At 49.2% G+C, this 13389-nt stretch overlaps 3 protein-coding genes across 3 annotated transcripts; 1 reads left to right on the forward strand and 2 right to left on the reverse strand.

Annotated features, from left to right (window-relative positions):
• Nucleotides 1-53: 53 nt before the first annotated feature.
• FMAN_04749 (putative 5-aminolevulinic acid synthase) lies at nucleotides 54-1983 on the reverse strand (the record flags this gene model as incomplete). Its single annotated transcript, XM_041828507.1, has 2 exons — nucleotides 54-1585; nucleotides 1656-1983. The coding sequence occupies 2 exons, from the start codon at nucleotides 1981-1983 to the stop codon at nucleotides 54-56; spliced, it is 1860 nt and encodes a 619-aa protein (XP_041679364.1).
• A 1796-nt stretch (nucleotides 1984-3779) lies between these two features.
• Nucleotides 3780-9609, reverse strand: FMAN_04748 (uncharacterized protein; the record flags this gene model as incomplete). The annotated part of the gene is made up of 3 exons (XM_041828510.1): nucleotides 3780-4007; nucleotides 4134-4697; nucleotides 4759-9609. The coding sequence occupies 3 exons, from the start codon at nucleotides 9607-9609 to the stop codon at nucleotides 3780-3782; spliced, it is 5643 nt and encodes a 1880-aa protein (XP_041679365.1).
• Nucleotides 9610-11321: 1712 nt separating this feature from the next.
• Nucleotides 11322-13024, forward strand: FMAN_04747 (uncharacterized protein; the record flags this gene model as incomplete). The annotated part of the gene is made up of 4 exons (XM_041828511.1): nucleotides 11322-11623; nucleotides 11671-11722; nucleotides 11796-11944; nucleotides 12001-13024. The coding sequence occupies 4 exons, from the start codon at nucleotides 11322-11324 to the stop codon at nucleotides 13022-13024; spliced, it is 1527 nt and encodes a 508-aa protein (XP_041679366.1).
• Between the last annotated feature and the right edge of the window lie 365 nt (nucleotides 13025-13389).

A 13389-nucleotide genomic window follows, 5' to 3' on the forward strand; every position in this document is an offset into this window, starting at 1 on the left:
TGCTCATCATCCATCCATTGACGATGTCAGTGCGCTTGGGTTCCTCCCATCGCTCAAGCAACAGTAGCAGCCTGAGAAGTCTGCTTGATCTCAAGCTCGAGAAGAGCTTCGGTAACGCCGTTGGCAGCTTGACCGGTAGCTTTAATCTCCTTGGTGGCCTGCTCAATGTTGAGCTGCTTATCAGTCCATAGAGGCTCCTGCACATTATCCTGCTCGCCAACACCAATGAAGCCGCCCTCAGCAGCCCAATCAGAGGTTCGCTTGATGTCGAGACGAGTCCAGATCTCATCGATAGCCTCAACAAGCTGGTCGCGGTACTCCTTGATGTGTCCGGGAGTTGGGGTTACGCGGAGCCGCTCCTGGCCAACGGGAACCGTAGGGTAATTGATAGCCTGGACGTAGATTCCGTAGTCATTGAGGAGCATGTCGGAGGCCTCCTTTGCAGTTTCGGCGTTGCCAACAAGGATAGGTACAATGTGAGAAGGGTTGGGGATCACGGGAATGTCCCGAGCATTCATAGCTTCCTTGACAGCGCGAGTGTGTAGCTGCTGGAGTCGTCGATCACCATCAAAGCCCATCTGGTACTCGATGGAAGCCTGAGCACCGGCCATTGTGGCAGGGGGAAGAGAAGTAGTGAAAATGAACCCAGGGGCCAGTGACCGGATCATATCAATGAATTTGGCGCTGCCTGCGATGTAGCCACCAACGCAACCATAAGCTTTGCCCAGAGTGCCAGTAATAATGTCAATTCGGTCCATGATGGTTCCGCGAGGGGCACCATTGGCGTGTGCCTCCCAGTCAAGGTGCTCAGCGACACCAGCACCGTGAGGTCCGTACATACCAACGGCATGCACCTCGTCGAGGAAAGTAATGGCACCGTACCTGTCTGCAAGATCACAGATCTCCTCGATAGGACCAATAGAGCCGCACATGCTATAGACTGACTCGAAGGCGATGATCTTGGGCACATACAGAGGAAGTGATGCCAGCTTAGCCTCGAGATCTTGCACATCGTTATGCTTGAAGACGATCTTTTTGGTGCCGGAATGGCGAATGCCCTGAATCATGGATGCGTGGTTCAGGCTGTCGGAGAGAATAACACAATCGGGCATCTTACTGCCGAGCGTCGCGAGAGTCGCATCATTGGCGACATAGCAGGAACTGAAGACAAGAGCACCCTCCTTAGCGTGCAGCTTTGCCAAGGTGCTCTCGAGCTCAACTGCGTGCCTGTTGTGGCCAGAGATGTTTCGAGTTCCACCAGCGCCAGCACCATACTCCTCCAATGTTTCATGCATCTTTCGGAGGACATGAGGGTTGCGGCCCATGCCTAGATAATCGTTGGCGCACCACACAGTTACTCGATCCTCCTTGTCGGACATATGCGCACGGGGAAACTCCTTAGCCAAACGGTTGATGTTGTTGAAATAGCGGTATGATTTGTCCTTGTGTTTCTTCTCGAGCTCGGCATTGTAGAATCCTTCGTAATCGAATTTACCAGGAGAGTGGAAGCCAGCGGCGGCGGCGGCAGCGGTCGGAGAAGCAGAAGTAGGCTTTCGGGTTGCGTGAACACCAGGAGGCGCGGGAGCTGAGGGACAAGTGTCAGAATAAGAATAGGCGGTATCACCAAGAGCATTTCTAACAGAAAGACAACTTACCATTGTCACGGCCGTCAAAGAGCGGGCGGTCGACGGCGCGAGCCTCTTTGTTGCGGGTGGTGTGAATTTTGGCCTTGCCAGTCTTAGAGTGGCCAGAGAAAGCACGAACAGAACCAGCAGCGCGACTCTTGGCGGTCTGAACGGCCATGGCCTTTCCCATGACAGGGCATCGCTGGCCAAGCAACTGAAGCTTGGACATGGTGCCGCCGCATGGAGAGGCGGGAGCCGGAAGGGCACGAGTCGAGGTGGACAGGGCACGCAGAGTGGCAGGCGTGGCCGTCTTCATAAAAGGGCACATGGCCTTGGACTGACGAAGGACGGCATCCATTGTTGCGTGTATTCGACAGTATTCGTAGAATTGAGAGGACAATGCCTTCGTTGAGTAAATCGGCGGGGCAAAACGTGGTGTTTTCGAACTTGGAGGGGCAAAGCGGAAAAAAACGACCGAGGGCTTACAGTCAGCCGCAAGAAGTGAGACAATCCACAAGCAATTGGGCCTTGAGCAGCTAACTAGAGAATAGCGAGGTTGGCGACGTCGAAATGTGAGGAGAGAGAAAAGGAAGAAGACAGTGGGAAAATAGCGGCTATGTAGTGAGTGTGACTGAGGTAGGATTGGAATCAATAATGAGTCGGCGGTGGTTCGGCAAGAACGGTCGGTCATTGACCCACTGAATGCTTCCGTTTCGGTTCCGTCCTTTTTCTTCGTTCTCTCCACCTCTGACAAGCGCTCAACGAGTTCAACTCCGCGCAGATTTCCCTATTCGGGCAAGTGAGCTGTGCATTCTTCTGCCGATGCAGGGCATTTCCCTCTGCAGACTGGTTACCTTAGTTTGACACGTGAATTGTTTGAGCCACTCTAGGCACTCAGATTGGTAATGTGAATGAATGTACTTTACCTCTATCAACGTCTCTTCAACAGATACATGCGCTGCAACTCTCACCGAAAGTACCTGCTTTTGCCTCACCTTTTGTGAAGAATATAACCAGCGGCCTACAGCGGCCCGCAGCCTCAAAAGGCGAAAGCCCGCACATGCCGATGTTGGCACGTACAGGGGAGACAGTGCCCGAGTCAAACTCAGGGACAGCCGTAACGAAATACCTCGCTCGTGATTGGCTCGTCCTTTTTGCACTCTAGATCCCAGCAGAGGCTAGATCTGTCCATTACTTTCCGGTTATTGGTTGGCTATCGTTGAATTGTCATTGAAAGGCGGACATGACGAGGTTCATCAACTTGAAAACTGAGGTCCATCATTCCGAAGTAAGAAAATACCTAGGTAACATAATTAAGGGTTCCGGATGCCCTAACCTAACATTAGTTCGGCATGTCAGACGTGATACTAAGGTACTAAAGAATTGCATGTCAGGCCAGATCCCCGAGTCTGAAATTAAACACTCTCGACCTCGTCCTAAATGTCTCGTACGATGTATACCCACTGCTCAACCATTAAGTTGTTCCGTCTTCTTCCTCCCAAATATGGCTATGGATGTAGAGTGGTGGAAAGCTATGCTAAGGCATTTTCGTCCATCCCCGAAACCGGTGGTTTTGCACGTACTCATTAAATGCACTAGAAAGCAAAGACTTCCCTTATTGAACATATTGGGGCACAATAGCCGAGGTCTATTGTGGGCTCTAGTTCTTTATAACTTCAATAAGAAGAGAATCCTTCTTTATGGCTGAAGATATGCCGGGAACATAATTGCTGATTCACCGGACTGGTTGGATGACGATTCTGTCGGTTGGAACTCTTGAAGCAACAGAATGCGTTCAAACATGGCACCGTAAAGAAATGCCTACAAAATATACCTCTCTCTACCTGTAATGCATATCATCTAGTTTCCAGCTTTAAGACCCACGGATTACTTGCTGCGTGAAGTTTATTATTGCCAGATTCCCGCCAGGGGAGATATGGGCTTGACAATTGAACCCACTTGCCTCTCTAAACAAATCTGCATATTAATGCATCCTCAAAAAGGGTATCATCTGGCTCAATGCTATGTCATGCCGTAAACGCCATCGAAACCTATCTTCCCGTATGGACACCGTACTATTATCATTCCCATCTGCATGGTCCCATGAACTCCAATCCTCAACCGAAACGAACGATATTTGTAAAGTCTCTCAAGTTAGAGACCAGGCGTAACATCCCTGAAACCAAACTGTCCTTCTCGAGTGCCCATTGTAGGTGATGTTCGGGTTTTCTCTTCAAAAAGGGCCTCGTTTGCCCAGGGCGGGAGACGGAATGCTCGGTTTCTCCTATTGTCCGCCGCTTCCCGCATTACTTTCATATCATCCGTAGCCCGGGATCGCTTCTCACCCTGGTGCGAGCTTCGACGCCTGATATTCTGCAAATTCTTTGAATAACAAATTAGTCAAGGTGCGCCCCAAATAAATAAATAAGTAAAAAGAGGGGGGGAAGAGGAAGTCAGAGGGTGGCAGAAAAGAGGACTGTCCAGAGCTGGGTTTGATGAGCATCATACATTTGGGTCGGGAGAACTGGTCTTCTCAAGTGCCCGAGTGGCGATCTCCGTTTCTGTGAGTGCATTGATGGCTTCGAGTCGCTTTTCGAGATCTTTCTCTTCGACTTGAGCCAAGTATTCCGGCGCTATAAGGCCTGTGGCAATTGCAATCACCCATTTTTCGTGCGACAGAAGCCGAATGAGTACCCTCCAATGCTTTGTGTCCGGAAGCAATCCATACTGGCCCTTCCTACGGACCTCGTTCACACGTATGGTTGTAGATTTGGCTATCTCGTCAGGTTTACCCCCTGTTTGTAGCACATTGCGTTGTTGCATTTTTTGAAGGCCCTCCCGCAAACAACCCTCGAACTCGACCATAGCAGGATTCTCGGTGACGTTGAAGACTCCACCTTGCTTAAAGATGGGACTCGCGCGCGACTGTGCAGGAATGATTGGGGTCGAGTGCGGCTCAATCACTGGCTCAGAATGGTTATACTCTCCGAAAAAGGTGTTCGCACCAGCCATTGGCATTGGTGCTGGGCCATGAATAGAAGTTGCAGGTTGCTGGGACACAGGCTGCTTTGTCTTATTGTATGTGTAAGCAGGGAACCCGAAAGCATGCCAGGGGGGAGGGGGGAGGACTTACAGGTGAGCTCGTTTCGTGAGATATTTTCTCGGCGCCTGAGACGTCCTGTTCCAGAGATGGAGCGGTTGCTGGAGGCGGAAATCGTGTATGGTGAAGCATACCCGAAGTATCATCAATTGATCGAGGGGTAAGCTGTTGAGATAACGAGCTCGCACGAAGAAGTTCATCCTGCTCTCCATACAACCTAGCCTGCTCCTTTAAATCCACTCGGTCTTTCGCCCTCAAATACTCCTCTGGGTTGGTTTCTCGAAGACGATTCAGTTCAATCATTTGAGCTACTTGCTTTTTCTCATCTTCAGTCAGCGCCGCGCCAAGATCTTCCTCTTCGAAAGTGTCCGTTGTCACAATGGATCGGATGCTCTCGCCGTTCTTGCGATGATTTATAAGCCCGTCCAGGATTCTGTCCCTGCCCAGATAAGGGGTGAGATCGCTTGGCGGACAATCTCTGATCACCGACACAACGTCGCCTTTGCGCTTTGACCAGCTGATGGGATTCTTCTTGTCAACGACTCGCGATGCTAACTGCATTTTGAAGACCTGTCTGTTGTGAAGATTATCTTCGAAAGTTCCTGCGACCATGAAACGATAAACGAATACAGGCTTTTGCTGGCCGATACGATACGCTCGGCCCACCGCTTGTTGCTCATCCGATGGGTTATATCTGACGTCAAAAATGACGACCCTGTTAGCCCCCTGAATGTTGAGTCCTACACCACCAGCAGTTGTAGATATCAGAAACACCTCTTTGCTACCCTCATTGAAGTCTTTTGTCTGCCTCTGTCGACTCGGAACTGGTGTGCTGCCATCTAGGCGAGAAACTGTCCTTCTCTGCATTCTGCACATGTTTTCGATATAATTTAATGTGTGTAAGGACTGACTGAAAATGAGCACCTTGTCTTTGACTTGACGCGCCTCGTCGAGTATGATTGTCAGTAGTTCTGTTTTTAATGAAAGCGTTGGCGTATCCAGGTCCCTAAAGGAATGCAACGTTTTCAAGAACTCTGGAATCATAGACTTGGGGAAGGATTTGTCCTCATTGTCATTGTTCGAGCGGATGCCCTTTTGAATTGCTTTCACCTTTGCTTCAAAGCATCGTGGGTGGCTGCAAATCAATCCAAGATGGTTGATGGCAGCAAAAGTCTCAGCTTGCGAGTCGGTGCCTTCTCTTCCTACACCCCTGATGTACAGTTGATACAACTGCTTCTGAGGTATCGTCGGAGGCACGAATATGATGAATTCCTGCTTTGGTGGCAAGTCGTTTTTTAGGGCAGCGATCGTGTGGCGATTGATCTTCGGTGCCACAAGTTGCTCAAGCGCCTTCAGCCTCATTTGTGCTTTCCTTTTTTCACCTGGAGTGCTGTCGTTGTAGAGGCCTCGCTCGACCGGAGAGGCATAAATGTGGCTAAACTCGGAGAACGGGCCAAGGAAGTTGGGGGCAACCCAGTCAATCATGGCAAAATACTCTAGTACACTGTTGGACAGTGGTGACCCTGTGAGTGCAATGCGACTCTTTGTTCTGAAGCGCGAACAAGCTAGGTTAGTTTGCGACTCCCGATTCTTCATCTTATGCGCCTCATCGGCGATGACCACATCTGTACGATTTGTCAGAAGGTCTGCTAGCTCATCTGACATGTTCATGATGATTTTGAACATTTCGTAGCCAAGTGTGAGGACGCCTCTGCCGGAAGCCCATGACGACACCACCGCAGCCCTTTCCTCGACCGGTGTATTAGATGAGACCTTGCGTAGCTCACCCAGTAGATCCGCTGGTGCCCATTTGAGGAGCTCATCCATCCAGTTGTCCACCAAGGCAGCTGGACAAAGAACCAGAATCCGCGGTTCCCTTAGATCTTCGGGTATTTGAGCCACTACAGATGGATCTTCTGATTGTGCGGCCTCTGCCAAAGCCACGAGGACCGTGATGACTTGCATCGTTTTGCCAAGTCCCATTGTGTGAGCTAGCAAACAACCTTGTCGCACACTGGGGTCTCGCACAATCTGATTCCAAATAAAACGGACGCCGTCAATCTGGTGATCCTTAATACGGCGACCAATGTCCTCATGGATGTAGATAAGACCTTGGTCTTCTTCTTTGCTTTCGTTTATGATAAGGCGAGTCCCATCCCGCGACACTGAGCCATCCAGTGCGAGGGTCTCCCTCAATTTCTTTCTGCGAGCCTCTTGTTCCCTGACCCTTTGATTCTCGCGTTCTCGAAGATCCACGGCTGCTTTATCACGGATGATTTCTTTTTCTTTTGGTCTTCGACGCCCCGCACGCCCTTCCTCAAAGACATCGTCAGGGTCATCCATCTCATCCTGTTCCTCTGGAAATAGGTCATCGAGAATGTCCATGTCTTGTCTATAGATCTGACTATCCTGGGGGAAGTGAGGCATAAGAGCCGCTACGAACAGACAGAGAGGTTCGAAGAAGTTGACTCGTGCCTGATTCAATGTTTTCCTCAACTTTCCTATTTTATAGGAAAGCATTTGTTCTTCTGTCGTGTGCTGACACATGAAGAAGCAGCGACAAAGACGTAAAACGTCAAAAAGAACAACCTTTACGTTGCCCTGTGGTAGCTGATCGGGATCTTCAAAGGGTTCGGATAAATATGGCTGGATATGCTCCTCCCATACATTATTGGGGTGATCTGATAATATCAGATCGACTGCTGACTTCCGCCGGGCATGTTCCATATGCCACATCTCACCGACCAACAATCGCCAGCGATCGTTGCGCTTGACGTAATTTTTAAGTGGTTGAGATGCAAGCTGCTGAAGATCGCCAAAACTCTCAATGGGAGGGGGCTGAAAGCCGCCAACTTGACGTGGAGATTGTAGTTTTTCTGGCTGGATCTCTTGGCTTTGGTTTTCGTCATGACCTTTTTCAGAGACATGGTTAATGGAAGCCTGGCAACCGACAACATCGGGTTCAAGTGGTTTGTTCTCGACGTTAGCAGGGTCGTCGCTTGTCAAGCTCTCTCCGTTGGTGATGGCTGCATCAGAAGGGCCTGTATCAAGAGTTTGTTTTACAGAAAGATTCTTTCTGAGAGGGGTGGCGTTCCCCTGGTCTCCCTTCAATGGACAATTCGCTTGCTTAGCAGGGCTAGTCAAATCGATAGGATTAGTCATGTCATAACCCAAGCCTTGCGGTTCATCCATGTCGTCCTGAGTTAAATCCATGAAGTCAGTTTCGAAATCCTCCCATTCATGCTTCATAGGGGGGGGTGTTGAATCCTGAACAGTCATCAACCCATTTTCAATTGCATCCAGGTGGTCGTCAGGAACGATGAAGTCTTCCTCTTCGGAGCTAGTCAGAACTTCGTCTTCCATAAGGGCCAAAGTGTCCAGCTGCCGCGCGGCGCGTGGTTTCGAACGGACCACTGTTTGTAGTTTTGGGGGTGGCCTTGACGATTCAAGCAGCTTGATCAACCACTCCTGATACTTCTTGTCTTCCAAACTTTGCTCAAGGCTCTTGGCTGCCTCTCGGTAGTGTGCCTCGGAGGCCGAGTCCGTCTTCTGGATCTCTAGACAGAGTTTCTGGAGTCGTTCGACAAGATGCTTAGCCGTTTTGTAAGCATTCTGAATTTGTATGCTCTTCATGCCAAGGCGGCGAGATTTCTGCCATAGACTATAAGCTTTTCGCTCATACTTTGGGAGCTTCTTCTCAGTCCAGTTTTCCTCAATAGCTGTTATGGCCTCATTTAATATCTCTGCGATTCGCTCAGGAGAGACAAAAAGATAAGGCTGGGGATTGTTGTCGAGAGCAGCAAGCCTCTCGTTCTCAGCCTCTTCTTCCTTCATCTCCCTCAAGGTCTCAGCGTCCAGTTCGTTGTCAAGGTCGGCGAGTTCGAGGATCTCATCAGACTCGTTGGAAATATGACTTGACGACCTAGAGGAATGGATAGGTATGCGATAGCGGCCTGTGAGAAGCCGCTTGAGAATGTTGTTTGCCGCGAGTCTTCTTCCAGGTGGAATTGTATGGATGCTGAATGAAGTAAAGGAACCGTCGCTCTCATTGATGAGAGAGCTCAACATGCCAACTGGGGTCAGCATGTCCTCTCTCGAAATCTTGCCCTCGCCTAGATAGGCATACGAGGGTGCATTATCCCACGGAAAGTCTGCAGGGTCATCGTCTGCAAACTCCACCCCAGCCTTGGTGGTCGCGTAGTCAAGCACATCAGCTTCCGTCGGAAGGAAAGCGGGATCGGCGTTCCTTGGTATGTCTGTCAACAGCATGGGCGCCACCCGCCTGCGTTTACTAGACCTCTCATGAAACTCGGGAATTTGGTCAGGAGGCTCATGAATGGGCGGCTGGCGAGAATGCGTCGCAAGTTGAAGCTGGTCGTTTGCTTGGCGTGTGTGCGTTTGGTTTTGGCTACCCAATTCCTGCTGCAATGGGTTCCCTACAGCATGGGGAATCTTTCCATTAGTATCAGAAACGGAAACAGGCGTTTCCTTTTCTTTAAAACGATCACCGTTCGGAAGATTGAAGGATTGCCGTTGTTCCATGGCATGTGTTGAGGTTTCGGTCTCCTCGCCAGGGAAACCAGATTGTTTTCGCCTGAAGTCGGCTTGCCATTCCCAATACTCCTTACTTTTAGAGCGAAGAGTAACGATAGCTTCTGCGAGGGCAGCTTTGTGGCGGGCGATCCTAATGCCGAGACATTCCATCAACTCTTGACGCGAACACACATCTTCAAAGGTTAATAGAGTCTTGCCATTAAACTCCTCCTCCTGGATGCGTGTGGCGAGGAATGCAGGATCTCGACTCCATGGGACCCCAGGAGCGCAGAGTCGATTAACAACCACGTCGATATCCCAGGAATAGGGATCATCCACAATGTCATCCATTTGGCGACACTCTTGCTTAGAAGAGCACAGATAATTCTTCTATCGAACTTGTTATTAAAGATCTAGTAAGACAATTAGTCAGTAGGAAGGGAAGAGACATACGTGAGAATCCTTATTATACTTCAAAGTATGCGCTTTTGTGACAGGCCTGCTGAGTAAAGGCCCAGCGACTAGAATGTGTGTGGGACGAAATGTGCATAGCCGCCGCCGCTTGGCCGCGTTTGACAAAGGCCACTCAAGGCTGAAAACTCGCTGTCTTTTAGCGTTTAAAAAAAGTCCAGAAAAGATGAAGACTTGGGTGTCAAAGGCTTGGCTACCTTAAGGAAAGTGTGAGGTGAAGTGAAAGTGCAAGCAGAGCGCAAGAGCTGTGAAACTGGGCGAAGGGGGAGGAAAATCTCCGGGCTGGTTTCTCTATGAGTTCTATGGGATCATTAGAGTAAAAAAAAACTGAGAAGAAATAAATCAAGTTTCGCAGAAATCGTAGGTGCAAAGTTGAGCGATGTTGGGGAGAGTGCCTTCTTTTCCATTCAGAGCGCGTTTGATGCACGGTACCCAAGGCAAGGCTGGTACTGTGCGGGTGGAATTGGCAACCACCTCCACTTATTACCTAGTAGTAGGCACCTAGGATCGGGAGGTACATAGCAGCTTTGGTCTGTCACGTGACTCACGAGTCTCAATAAGCAAAGGAGGTGCACCAGTTGTTAACACCGGAGATAATTGAAAAGCTGAAGAAGGAAGAAGAAAACAGAAATATTGAGAAAAAAGCGCATAGGGAAGAGAAGACATTAGATAAAAGGTAGCAGTCTTTCCTGCTCTAATACTGCAGATGCCTACTAATTTTATATAGGTAGTATTTACTCAGGTAAGCTACCGACTAGGTCAGCTAGTACAAGTGCGTTTCAATCGCATCTACCTTACCTACCTACCTACTAACCTACCTATCCCAGGTTCATCACATCCATCTTACTCTGTTCTATGACGGATCCATTGTCTTCAGCTTTATCTTGTTCATGTCTAGGGGATCTTGATCATAAATGACAAAAAGCTTTAGGTAATTTAGTATAAGTTTAGCTTAACTTAGGATACCTTTTGCTGAGTTTATTTTGACATCCCATATCGAGGCCGATGTTTTCTTGCTCCCTGAGGCATGCACACTAGAGATCGACTACTGTGTTTGGCGGTGCCTCAAGATATCATTATACCATATCTCCTCCGACTTAGAATGTCGACCTCGCCGGAAGTAAAGAGAAAACCAGGATAAGTAAGGTGGGCATGGAGGTATTTATTACTTCACCCAGTAATATAAACTCCACAATCTGCTACCTCGCTATCGTAAATGCCCCTCATAAAACACCAAAATAAAGTACTACACCTACGCAGAGTCCTTCTAGTCCAATTGCCGTCCAAAGGGTGAACCCATTCACCGTGGGTCTTGCAAGTGGCCTATCGCCCTAAAATTAAGTATTTGAACATGAGAACGAGCCTTTTATCTTCGGGTATTCCGCGTCCCGCACCCACTGTAATTATTAAGCCACCCCGTTCAGCTAAGCACGCAAGCCAGCGTCTTGACTAATACACCAAGGACTTTTCATGCTTCTCTTCCATACCTACTAGTATTCACTTTACCCAAGGTAGTCTGTCATCAAAAGTATCTCACGATTCCAGTTACTCGGTGAACGCCTCATTGCAAAGCCTAGGTCAGTTCCAGCATAATGGCTTCTCTCACAGACGGGAGATACCCACCCACTCTCAAGACCGAAGAAAAGGACGCCCTCATCGAGACCGTCAAGGACTGGTCAATAGGCAATGGCCTCGCAGTAAGGCCTCCTCCCACAGTCATAGCCGCCGAGGCAGACCCCAAAAGCATCGCTGCTATCAACGTTCCTGTGACCCTCTTTCCAAGTCCATTTCCCAAACAATGCTTCGCCCAGGGTAAGGCAGTTCAAAAGACTTACAACGAGCTGTATGCCTCAGTGAGCAGGGATGAAGAGTTCTTGGCTCAGGTTGTGAAGGAGTGAGTACGCCTCAGGTTTGCATGCTATCATTTCTAAATAAATTCAGGGTCTCGGATGGTGATGAGTTTATTCGGAACTTATGGGAAGTTCATATCAAGGTTAAAGCCGAGGGATATACACAGGCAAGTGTCTCTCGATTTAATTGAAGACGTCTCATTAACAAGACAACAGCCCCTGTCGCTAGGCTTGTTCCGCTCAGACTATATGGTGCATCAGGACACTGAGACCTCGAAGTCTTCTTTGCAAGTCAAGCAGGTTGAGTTCAACACCATCGCTTCTTCTTTTGGCGGTCTTTCGACGCACACCTCTGCTCTCCACAAGTAATTCGACTCCCTTCGTAAGCTGTCCATTAATAAACTGAGCCTAATGAGAACAGGTATCTTGCTACAGCCGAGTACCCGATTTTGGACAACTCTATTACCCAGGGATCACTAGACTTGCCCGAGAACACCAGCACTCGTGGCTTAGCAGCAGGTATCGTGAAAGCGTACAATATTTATCCCGACTCTGAACTCGGCCACCAGAAGTGCGTCATCTTTCTCGTACAAGATGGCGAGAGGAATATCTTCGACCAGCGCCATCTTGAATACCAAATATCTAGCTCTTCGACATCTATCCCTGTGTTCCGACTCCCTTATTCCCAAATCCTCCGGCACAGCAAGATTGCAGACACCTCTAAACGCCAGCTTTTGTACATTCTTCCAAGAAACCCTTCCAAGGTTTACGAAGTTGCTGTGATCTACATGCGATCTGGATATGGGCCTTCTGACTACCCTGATCAACGAGCTTGGGAGGCTCGTTATCACCTGGAGAGGTCGAATGCTATCAAATGCCCTAGTGTCCTGACTCAACTAGCTGGAACGAAGAAGGTTCAACAAATTCTCGCAACACCGCGCCCTTCCACAGAGCCCTCGGCTCTGAGTAGGTTCATTCGCGATGACACAGATGAGGCAGCTGAGCTGTGGCGCACATTTACCAACATCTACCCGATGGACAGCAGCGATGCCGGCCTTGAGGCTCGGAAGAAGGCCCTCGACCCCAAGATTTGCCAAAATTATGTGTTGAAGCCCCAGCGTGAAGGTGGTGGCAACAACATCTATCGGGGTGCTATTCCAGACTTCCTCAAATCTGTTCCCGAATCCCACTGGGGATCTTATATTCTCATGGAGCTCATCACTTCCCCACCTGTCAATAACACCATTCTTCGCAATGGCAATCTAGAGCAAGGCGGTGTCATCTGCGAGCTGGGTATTTATGGCACTTGCATCTGGGACCAGAACACAGGCAAAGTTCACCACAATGAGGAAGCCGGGTATCTTTTGCGCACAAAGGGTGATAAGAGCGAGGAAGGTGGAGTCGCTGCTGGTTTCGGATGTATGGACAGTTGCGCGTTGGTGTAGATGCTCTCAGATTCCTGGCATAGCTCTTTCGGCATCCATAAGGTATCGACATCATACAATTTTTTGTTGACAAGCAGGCCTGCCTTCCTAGAGGAATCCTTACCTGCTGCCATAGAAACTTGCCCAAACGGAGGAGAATCCGCCATGAGCCTAAAGAGCTGGGGCCACACGTAGGACTTACGGCCACAAGGTAGTCTTGGTGCGGAGTAGTGCTTTGACAACTCTTCCTAAACCATAGGCTCTATTCTGTAGCCTGTATAAGACACACGACGAAGGAATAAGTGCGTGATCAACAAAGTTTATTACATCGTGATATCATACATATCCTCCTAAGGTTGCGCACAACGCTCATCGTACGTTACATC

This window comes from Fusarium mangiferae (assembly GCF_900044065.1).
Source record: "Fusarium mangiferae strain MRC7560 genome assembly, contig: FMAN_scaffold003, whole genome shotgun sequence".
In the NCBI taxonomy this organism is placed as follows: domain Eukaryota; kingdom Fungi; phylum Ascomycota; class Sordariomycetes; order Hypocreales; family Nectriaceae; genus Fusarium; species Fusarium mangiferae.